The sequence below is a fragment of the Chiloscyllium plagiosum genome, chromosome 30, assembly GCF_004010195.1.
Source record: "Chiloscyllium plagiosum isolate BGI_BamShark_2017 chromosome 30, ASM401019v2, whole genome shotgun sequence".
Taxonomy (NCBI): Eukaryota; Metazoa; Chordata; class Chondrichthyes; order Orectolobiformes; family Hemiscylliidae; genus Chiloscyllium; species Chiloscyllium plagiosum.
The window spans coordinates 20,823,628-20,833,613 of NC_057739.1; the positions used below are offsets into that span (position 1 = coordinate 20,823,628).

The 9,986-nt window shown below is 39.4% G+C and overlaps 2 protein-coding genes across 5 annotated transcripts in view; both read left to right on the forward strand.

Annotated features, from left to right (window-relative positions):
- Positions 1 to 1,370: 1,370 nt before the first annotated feature.
- Positions 1,371 to 5,736, forward strand: atp6v1g1 (ATPase H+ transporting V1 subunit G1). Its single transcript, XM_043720025.1, has 3 exons — positions 1,371 to 1,530; positions 1,770 to 1,870; positions 4,788 to 5,736. Exons 1-3 carry the CDS (start codon positions 1,449 to 1,451, stop codon positions 4,959 to 4,961), a joined length of 357 nt encoding a protein of 118 aa, XP_043575960.1. The 5' UTR covers positions 1,371 to 1,448; the 3' UTR covers positions 4,962 to 5,736.
- A 99-nt stretch (positions 5,737 to 5,835) lies between these two features.
- LOC122564788 (transmembrane protein 268-like) overlaps positions 5,836 to 9,986 on the forward strand; it is a 32,021-nt gene continuing 27,870 nt past the window's right edge. For 3 of the 4 annotated variants that reach the window (XM_043720023.1, XM_043720021.1, XM_043720024.1), the window contains exon 1: positions 7,696 to 8,081. In XM_043720023.1, the coding sequence (XP_043575958.1) occupies positions 8,003 to 8,081 (79 nt within the window). In that variant the 5' untranslated portion in view covers positions 7,696 to 8,002. Of the gene's footprint in view, positions 6,664 to 7,695; positions 8,082 to 9,986 lie in introns of those variants that run through there. The other variant, XM_043720022.1, reaches the window with a different exon arrangement.

The following is a 9,986-nucleotide window of genomic DNA, read 5'->3' on the forward strand; positions in this document are numbered from 1 at the left end:
CACTGTATCAATAAGACATCCCATCAGCATATTAGTCCCAGTTTTATCCCTTGTGCTCAATTAAAAAATGAACATTCAGTGATGCTTGATGCTGTACCACAAGGTACAAAGTATTTTGTGCACCTTAATAATAGAATCTAATTTTCATGGGGATGTTACCCTTTTCTGTTAGTAGCATGCATTGCTTCTTTTAGCAATTTATTGAGTGGAATTCAGGCAGGACTTTATAGTTGGAAGTGTTACCAAATACAGAGACCTTGGGATACAGGTTTATAATGCCTTGAAAGTGGAGATGCAAATCAACAGGACAGTGAATGAGGCTTTTGGTACACTTGCATTTATTGGTCAGTGCATCGAATATTGGAGTTGGCAGGTCATGTTGCAGCTGCACAGGACATTGGTTATGCTGCTTTTTGAATACTGCATTGAATTTTGGCCTCCCTTCTATCGTAAAAATGATGTTGAACTTGAAGTAGTTCAGAAAAGATTTATAAGGATGTTTCCAAGGTTAAAGGGGTTGATCTATAGGGAAAGCTAAATAGGCTGGGGCTATTTTCCTTGGTGTGTCAGAGGCTGAGGGGTGACCTTATTAGAGGATAATAAAATCACGATGGCGTGGATAGGCTAAATAGCCAAAACGGTCTTTCGCCAACAGGGAAGTCCAGAACTAGAGGACATAGGTTTAAGGTAAGAGGGGAAAGATTTAAAAGGGCAATGTTCTCACAAACAGGTGGTGAATGCACTGCCAGAGGGAGTGGTGAAGGCTGATGCAATAACAACGTTTAAAAGGCATCTGGATATACATGAAGAGGTTTAGACAATTATGGGCCAAATGCTAGCAAATGGGAAAATATTAATTTAGGATATCAGCAGAATGAGTTGGATCAAAAGGGTCCGTTTCTGCGCTTTACATCTATATCACTCTATGGCAATTCTACATTGACTAGAGGCAGATTTTGTTTTCTGACTCGACAACGCTCCTTTTGGAGGCAGCATTTGGAGGTGCTGGTGTTGGACTGGGGTGGACAAAGTTAAAAATCATACACCACCAGGTTACAGTCCAACATTTAATTGGAAGTAGGAGCTTTCAGAGCGCTGCTTCTTCATCAGCTAACCGACGAGCTAGTGCTTCCAAATAAACCTGTTGGATTATAACCTGGTGTTGTGTGATTTCTAACTTCTCCCACCCCAGTCCAACACCAGCTACTGCACCATCATAATAGAGACCAGCAGGGCCTAAGGCACCGCTTCCGCATTCAGGGGAAGGGCGGAGCCTGAGGCACCGTGGCGTCACATGGGGGGGGGGGGCGCGAGCTGTATCACGTGGTACACGCGAGGGGCGGACGGTATCAGGTGGTACAGTCACCTTGGACGGACGGTATCACGTGGTGCAGGCGGTAATAGTCACGTGGGGCAGTGTCCGGGACGCTCGAGCGTAGCAGTTGGAAATGGCGAGTCAGTCGCAGGGGATTCAACAGCTGCTTCAGGCCGAGAAACGGGCGGCGGAGAAGGTGGCTGAGGCTCGGAAACGTGAGTGTCTGCTCTCTCCTGCAAACTACCTCAGTACAAAGCCCCGAGGAGGGGAGGGTCATTTTATAGAAATAGCAGCCTCCTCTCTTTCTCCCCCATCCTATTCTTCCGCCCCGCCCTCCTGCTGTCTTTCTCCCCCACCCCATTTTCACCCACTCTGCTCAGTCTCCTATCCCCACCCCACTTGTTTTACTTGTTTGAAAACTGATGGAACTGTGTACGCTGCTCTTCAATTATAGGAAAGAATCGCAGATTGAAGCAAGCAAAAGAGGAAGCTCAAGCTGAGATTGAACAGTATCGCCTGCAAAGAGAAAAGGACTTTAAAGCTAAGGAAAATGATGTATGTAATATAAGTATTGTTATTAAACTTTAAAAATTGCTGCAAGTCAACTGAAATCTGCATCCTTGCACAACTGATGCAATGTTTTCTACTCTTAAAGTGTGTGCTCTCACTCTGGGGCTAGTAGTAATCATAATGATTAATGAAGTTTTAAACTTGTTAATTGTCACTGATTTCTTGAGGAAACAAATGATTGACTCTTGACCTTTTGTGGGAATCAGTTAATTTTGACTGCCTTTGTTTAAAACTGAATGAGGCCCACCATTGTTTCCAAAGCACCATTCAGACTTTATGCAAGTGTATTATTGATTGGCAGGTTTTTAATTTTTTTTTGACTTGGCTGATTTAAAATAAATTTTGGGTTTGGCTAGTAATCTCATCGCACTTAATTTTGTTACATGATAAATAGCATGTTTCTGAAGAAAGGTTCTTCATGGCATTCCATCTTGCTATATACCCTGATCCTGAAACTAAAGCTTTGAAATGAAATATTTCAAGATACTGGTGAGAATAGGGCATATATCCAGATGCTCATTTGTACAGTATCAATACCTCTGGAGATCCTAAGTATCCATAATCTGTGAAATTCTGTTTCTAGTGTAGTTATACTAGAATAGGAAGAAGTCACATAGCCACTTGTGCCTGTTGTACCATTCAAGAAATGGTACCTGATCTGTTACTACACTTTATCCAGAACTTCCACCTGAGTTAGAAATCTTCTCCACTCACTTTAATCCCTCTCCCTTTTGTTTATTGCAAGCAGAATAGAATACAAGATTTCTTTTAGCTTTCCTGATTATTTTTCTATCTGCATTGTAACCACCTGTAATTCATGTTAGGTCACCCAGATCACACTGCATCTTTAATCCCTTTCAGTTGAGGCTGTATGCTTTTTTTTATTCTTCCCAACAAAGTGAGCAATTTCACATTTTGTTGCCTTTTACACTTTTCTAGATCTTTGCCCACTTAACCTATCTATACCCTTCGTAGCCTCACTATGTTCTCAACTTTTGTTTTACTTTGGGTCAGCTCATTTAAGACCTATAGAGAATCAGACCCTTCAGTCCAACTTGCCTATGCCAACCAGATATCCTAACCTAATGTAGTCCCGTTTGCCATAGTTGGCCCATATTCCTCAACCTTTCGTATCCAACCAGATGTTTTAAGTGTTGTAATTGGCTAGGCCAGTTTTAGAGGCTGATACAATGTCCTGTACAGCTGCAACATGACTTCTCAACTCTTATACTCGATGCTCTGTCCAATAAAGGAAAGCATACCAAACACTGCCATCACTATCCTATCTACCTGCGACTCTACTTTCAAGAAACTGAATCTGCACTCTAAAGTCTTTGTTCAGCAACATTACCTAGGACCTTCTCATTGAGTGTATAGGGCCTGCCCTGATTTGCCTTTCCAAAATGTAGCACCTCACGTTTATCTGAATTAAACTCCACCTGCCACTCTTCAGCTCATTGGTCCATCTGATCAAGATCCTGTTGTACGCTGAGGTAACCAGCTTCCCTACACCTCCAAATTTGGTGTCATCTGCAAACTTACTATCTCCTTTGTTCACATCAAATCATTCATAGAAATGATGAACCTTGTGGCACACCACTGGTCATAGGCCTCTAGTCTGAAAAGCAACCCTCCTCCACCATCCTCTGACTGCTACCTTCAAGCCAATCCTTTATCGAAATGGCTAGTTCCCCCTGTATCCAATCTTGCTAACCAGTCTCCCATGAGAAACCTTGTTAAATGCCTTACTGAAGTCCATATAGATCATGTCCACCACTGTGCCCTCATCAACTTTCTTCGTTACTTCAAAAAACTCAATCAAGTTTGTGAGAAATGATTTCCCACGCACAAAGCTATATTGACTATCCCTAATAATCCCTAATAAGTCCTTGCCTTTCGAAATGCTTGTAAATCCTGTCCCTCAGGATTCCCTCCAACAACTTGCTCACCACTGATGTCAGGCTCACCGGCATTCTGTCCTTTTCATAGTCACTTATATAAACTGTAAATGTTGAGGTCCTAGCACTGACCCCTCTCACACCACTTGTTATAGTTTGGTAACCAGAAAATGATCCATTTATTTTTACATTTTATTCCCTGTTGGCCTGCAATCTTCTATCCATGCCAAGTGAAACTCCCTACATTGGATCAAAACTTAAGAATATTGAACAATAACAAAGCAATCATTCCTTACCTGTCTAAACTCCAAGGATTACAATTTTGTATTTTTTTTTCTATTTTGTCTTGTGTTCAGGTGTTATCTAAGTAATTCCATGGAATCTTCCTCTAAGGCTCAATTCCTTTTCTAAGATACGTGCAGAACTGCTCACAGTATTTGGTAAAATGATACTGCTTTGTATAGCTGTAACATAATTTCCACACTATAAAATTTTTAACCTCTATATAAAGGCTAGCATTCCATTGGCCTTTAAATTATTTTATTCACTTTTTTTTATCTACCTAGTCCTCTTCAAGACCCTGTTTCTAGTTTTCACTTTTAGAAGCTAACCTTTTTAAATACCAAAGTTGCCTGTACTGAAATGCATTTGTTATGGCTTTGTCAGTATAATTAATCAATATCTCATAATACCTATGCTTATATCAAGTCACTTCTATTTTGTTACCTGTGACATATCCTATTTGAAAGCTTTGTTATTTGCTTAGTTAGATCTCAGTCTAGGGCAGAAGTGAAACACTTTAATCAGAAAGGAATTGTTAGGCTCTGATATTTAAAAAAAATTCATTTGCTGGCAAATTTTAAATGCAATTTTATGTTAGGACATGTGATGGCTATGACCTTTGACAATCTGTAAAGCTTTCTGAAAGGAATGTGACTTTATTTCTTCAAGATGATTTCTTGTTTATAGAATTGAACATGCTTGATGTTTATATTCCCTTTCAGGCACTTGGTTCACATGGTAATTCTGCAACTGAAGTTGACAAAGAAACCCAAGAGAAAATTAGGAAAATTGGAGCAAGCTATGAAGAGAGCAAGGAAGTTGTCTTGAATACTCTTCTTGGTTTGATTTATGACATTAAACCAGAAATTCATGTAAACTTTCGCATTAATGGCTAGAACTGCAATGTAGTTTTGCCTTAAGGAATAAAAACAACTGTTGGAATAGCAATATTTTGTAATATTACCATGATTATGCAAACTTATTTGTGCAGCACTTCTCAATAAAATCTGCATCAGATGAACTTTGAAAAAGGGCAGTTTGAGTTTCTATTATAAAGTGTCCTTATTAATGCTGAAACCAAGTATTCCTTGTTTCTATTAGATTTTTCATTTAAAAACTAAAGGTGCTATAACTGTCATAAAGCAAGATACTACCTTTAATAACAGTAGTAATTTTATGGTGGGTTTACATGAGAACAAAAACCCATTGTGTGCACTAGAAGTATTGCATCTAAAAACAAATGCTGGACATTTTCTAAAATTGAGAACAGGGAATTTATTATTACTTTGTCAATTGGTTCTAAATTGGTGGACCAAGTTGCAACTGAGTGAAGTCTTCTGCAATTGTGCATCATTTAATGTTCCAAAAATGGTATAACTGTTCTTGATGGAGCAGTGTACCTGTCATTAAAATCAGATTTAAAAGTAAGGGCTTGCTATATTGAGTTTTCTTTCAGAATCAAAGCTGTTTAACAGTTCAAATGTCTTCTAGGTTGTATCGGTGTTTGATTTAGTGTTATGCAGTGTGATGTTACAGCGCAGTAGTTTGGATCAGTTCTTTATAATTTCATTTGAACTACCTCCTTTTTGTCTGTTGTGCTACCTTTTTTTTGTTTTCTGTAAAATTGTATTCAAGTATTTTAGCTCCAAATAAATCTATAGAATAAAAGTCTTCTCCATTTGTATGTATAGATTTGTTTGCTCGAAGGTATTTATCAATAAGTTTTTTTTTGTGATGCCCTGTTGTAGTATCCCAACCTAGACAAGAACTACAAGTGACTTACCCTCAAGTCAAAAAGTTTTTTTAAAAAAACTCTTACAGTCCCATGGGAAAAAAAAACTGATGGGACTGTCATTTGCCCATGGAGCCACAGCATAGCAAGGAGAGGGGGGTGGGGAATCATTATTGAAATGAAGTTTTATACCTTGTGTTATTGTTACTAACTGCTTTCTGCAGTAAAATATACTGATTTTAGAAACTTTAGTCTGCAAATGCTTTTTACAGTGTTTCTTCACTTTTTTTTTTGAAAACAACTTCCCTACGTATGACTGCTGTTATCATTTCTCTCAATTGCAGACACTAGTTATAGAACAAAATTAGGCTATTTTGTCTATTGTGCATGTCTCAGGCATTCAACCACAAGTTGAAATAGTTCCACACATCTTACTCCACTGTCTCATTCTTCCTCTTTTTTTTTCCCCCTCAAAACAAAACTTTGTATAGTACTTGACAACTGTCTGTGATGTTCTCAAATGTTGAACACATTAGCCCCTAATACCTTCCACATGTTAATAATTTATAAAAGGTACTCAAACTAATGAACACCCCAGGCGTTCTACAATGGTCCTAGTATTCCAGAATAAGACTATTGTATCCAGCAGCTTTATTAACTAAACAATAGTAGCTCACTCTAAAGAGATAACATGATTTAGATTAAGGAGGTTTTGGTCAGATTGCCCTATTTGCTCCTGGCAACTTATGAAAGCTGTCTTGATTGATTTTTACATAGCAGGAAGTGGGATGGGGGCCAAGGATGAATTGTTACCTGGCAGTAAAGGAGGAAAGCTGGAGAGTTTGAATTGTACCTGTTACAACCAGGTGACTTGCTTGGCTTTTTAAAAAAGCAATTAAGTGCATTTGAATTTTACTAAATGCCTATGTAATTCTCCAAGTGAAATCTAACGTCTGTTAGAATGCAAGTAATGATGTTTGGCTTGTCACAAGCACTTGCGCGATATTCAGTGGCAAAACCTAAGTATCCTTTTCAAGAAAAAGTAACGCAGATTTGAATTGAGTTAATTCAGTTTATCTTGGTTTCAATCCCATCATAATTTTTTTTGAGAGTGTTTGTTAGCGTTTTCAGAGGTGACCTATTAAATAAATTAAACAGATCCAGTGTGTCTGTTGCATTGTTTTTGAAGATTGGAGCATTATATGAAGATCGTTGCGGATTGTTTCCAGTATCCTAGATAGCATTGCGCCCTCCTTCATGAAACACCATTATTTTCTTCCTATTTGTCGGCGAATGGACCATCAGTCACGTAATATTACAGCAGTTGACTAATTAAATGGATGTGGCCATATTGAGGACATGGCTGTAACCTATACAAAATCAATATGTATGTAAGTAATTGGATAGGTGCTTAAGCTAGGGCAAATGTTCGGCACAACATCGTGGGCCGAAGGGCCTGTTCTGTGCTGTTATGTTCTATCCCTCCCTGCCTTCTGCCTCCACTGGCAGCTAGCTATTAAACCTGATGTGAAAGAAACATATTTGAATGTTATTGAATAAATGGTTGAATAGTATACATGCTGTTAAGTAGAAATTGGACAAACTTATGAGGGAGCTGGTAGGTTTAAATGTGAAATTATGGTGCTGGGGCCCGTGTGGATTATAAACACGAGTGCAGAATAATCAAGCTGATTGTCTATTGTCTGTTTTCGGTTTGAATACCCAACCTCAGATCGGTCATTCCACCGTATTTCATACAGCAGTTTGGAGTCATGATTTGGAGGTGCTGGTGTTGGACTGGGGTGTACAAAGTTAAAAATCACACCACCAGGTTATAGTCCAACAGGTTATTTGGAAGTACTAACTTTCAGAGCGCTGTCACAACCACTGATGAAGGAGCAGCGTTATGAAGATTAGTGCTTCCAAATAAACCTGTTGGACTATAACCTGGTGTTGTGATTTTTAGCAGTTTGGAGGACAGTGCAGTGAAAGCACTTAATTTAAAAGTTTGCCTCTATTACGATCTGACATTATTTTCTGCATTCTGTTACCGGGCAGGTTTGATTATAGACGCATTCGTGGATTAATGAATACTCAATCCTTTCATGACTAGGAGTGGGCATGCCAAGAGACTGGTGGGGGCGGTGTTCAATGAACGGTCGTTGATGAGAATGAGAAAGACTGGTCTTATCCATTCGGAGAAGTATGGCTTACGGAGCAGAGCACAATTTTCATACTGTTTTACCAAGACATCTTCCAGCAGAACCGGACGGCTGGTTAAAAGGTCAGCTCTGTGTACTTTCCACAACAGTTCTCAGCTGTAATTGACCTTGAGATATTACATCTCTTGTTGCGTATTTCAACCTTGATCGGGTTAAATCTAATTTTAAAAACTTAATTTGGGACAGTTTATTTGAAGTTTGTCTGAACTGTTTAAAATGTAATTGTATTTAACTGACAATGCTCATTACAAACTATTGGGTTCTAAAGCCGAGTAGCAGGAATGAAAAGAATTTTGCCACTTGTTCAGGCTGGAGCTTAAAAAAGGGTTATACAGACTTTTCTTTAAGTAGAGGATGGTGTAAGAACCTGAGCAGTTAACCAGGTGATTCACCACAAATTACTAAACTTAATCTGTTGTTTAATATTGCCTTTGATATGTAGGTATCCCTCCCTGCCTTGTGCGTCCACTGGCAGCTAGTTATTAAATCTGGTGTGAAAGAAACATATTATTTGAATGTTATTGAATAAATGGTTGAATAGTATACATGCTAAATGTGCTTGACAGTTACTCTCATTGGATCAGAAGGCTGGATATTCAGGCCCTGCTCTAACACCAAAAACTTGTTTCTGATAGTACCTTTTAAATCTAACAAAATCCTTCAAGGAATGTCAAAGAACATTATCAAACTACAATAGATGCTAGTTTAAGCTAAGGGCATATTACTACAGGTTGAACAAAGAGGTAGGTTTTAAGGAATTTCTCAAGGAGAGGAGAGAGATAAAGAGGTGATGGGGGGAATTCCAGAGCTCAAGCCTTCAAATATTTTATCAAGTGAAGGGCATGTCAGGCTGTCACTGCACTAATCCATGATAGCACTACTTAATATAAAACTTAATATAAATTTTTGTTTATTCATGGGATGTGGGTATTGTTGGCTAGATCAGCATTTATTGTCTATCTCAAATTGCCTTGAAGGAGGAGGTGGTAAGCTATGTCCTCAAAAAATTTCAGGTCTTGGGGTGTCAGGACACCCACAGTTCTATTTCTCATATTTGCTCACAGGATGCCTGTGAGCAGCAAGTTGTCCATCCCCAATTGCCCTTGAGAAAGTGGTGATGAGCTGTCGTCTTCAACCACTGCATTCTACTTGGTGTTGTTACATGAAAAGAAAGGTTTGGAAGGATATGGGCCAAACGTTGGCTATTTGGAAGGGAATCCCAGGATTTTGATTAGTGACTGTGCAGGGAACAACAATACAGTTCCAAATCAAGATGGTGAGAGGCATGAAAGGGATCTTGCAGGTTATTGAGTTCCCATGTATCATCTGCTCATTCCTTCGAAGCAGTTCTATCAATCACAGAGTCATACAGCATGGAAACGGACTCTTTGGCCCGACTAGTCTATGCTGACCATGTTCTCAAACCAAACTAGTCCCGCTTGCCAACGTTTGGCCCATATCGCTCCAAACCTTTCTTGTTCATGTACTTATTCAAATATCTTTCAAATATTATGGAGATTGTTTCTCCAGAAACAATCAGTGGAGCCTAGGTGAAATTCTGCACTGCATCTTGTAAATACTTCATACTGTTGCAGCTGAGTAAAGGGAGTGAACGTTAACGATCTTTGATAGGGTAAAAACAATGACTGCAGATGCTGGAAACCAGATTCTGGATTAGTGGTGCTGGAAGAGCACAGCAGTTCAGGCAGCATCCAAGGAGCTTCGAAATCGACATTTCGGGCAAAAGCCCTTCATCAGGAATAAAGGCAGTGAGCCTGAAGCATGGAGAGATTTGCTAGAGGAGGGTGGGGGTAGGGAGAAAGTAGCATTGTAGCAGAGAGTACAATGGGTGAGTGGGGGAGGAGATGAAGGTGATAGGTCAGGGAGGAGAGGTGGAGTGGATAGGTGGAAAAGGAGATAGGCAGGTAGGACAAGTCCGGACAAGTCATGGGGACAGTGCTGAGCTG

Bases quoted from the DNA above. Each gene is read 5' to 3' on its own strand.
- atp6v1g1 (XM_043720025.1), top strand. From the start codon at position 1,449: ATGGCGAGTCAGTCGCAGGGGATTCAACAGCTGCTTCAGGCCGAGAAA. The intron at 1,531-1,769 runs GTGAGTGTCTGC...CTTCAATTATAG, and splicing joins GGTGGCTGAGGCTCGGAAAC to GAAAGAATCGCAGATTGAAG. The intron at 1,871-4,787 runs GTATGTAATATA...ATTCCCTTTCAG, and splicing joins TTAAAGCTAAGGAAAATGAT to GCACTTGGTTCACATGGTAA.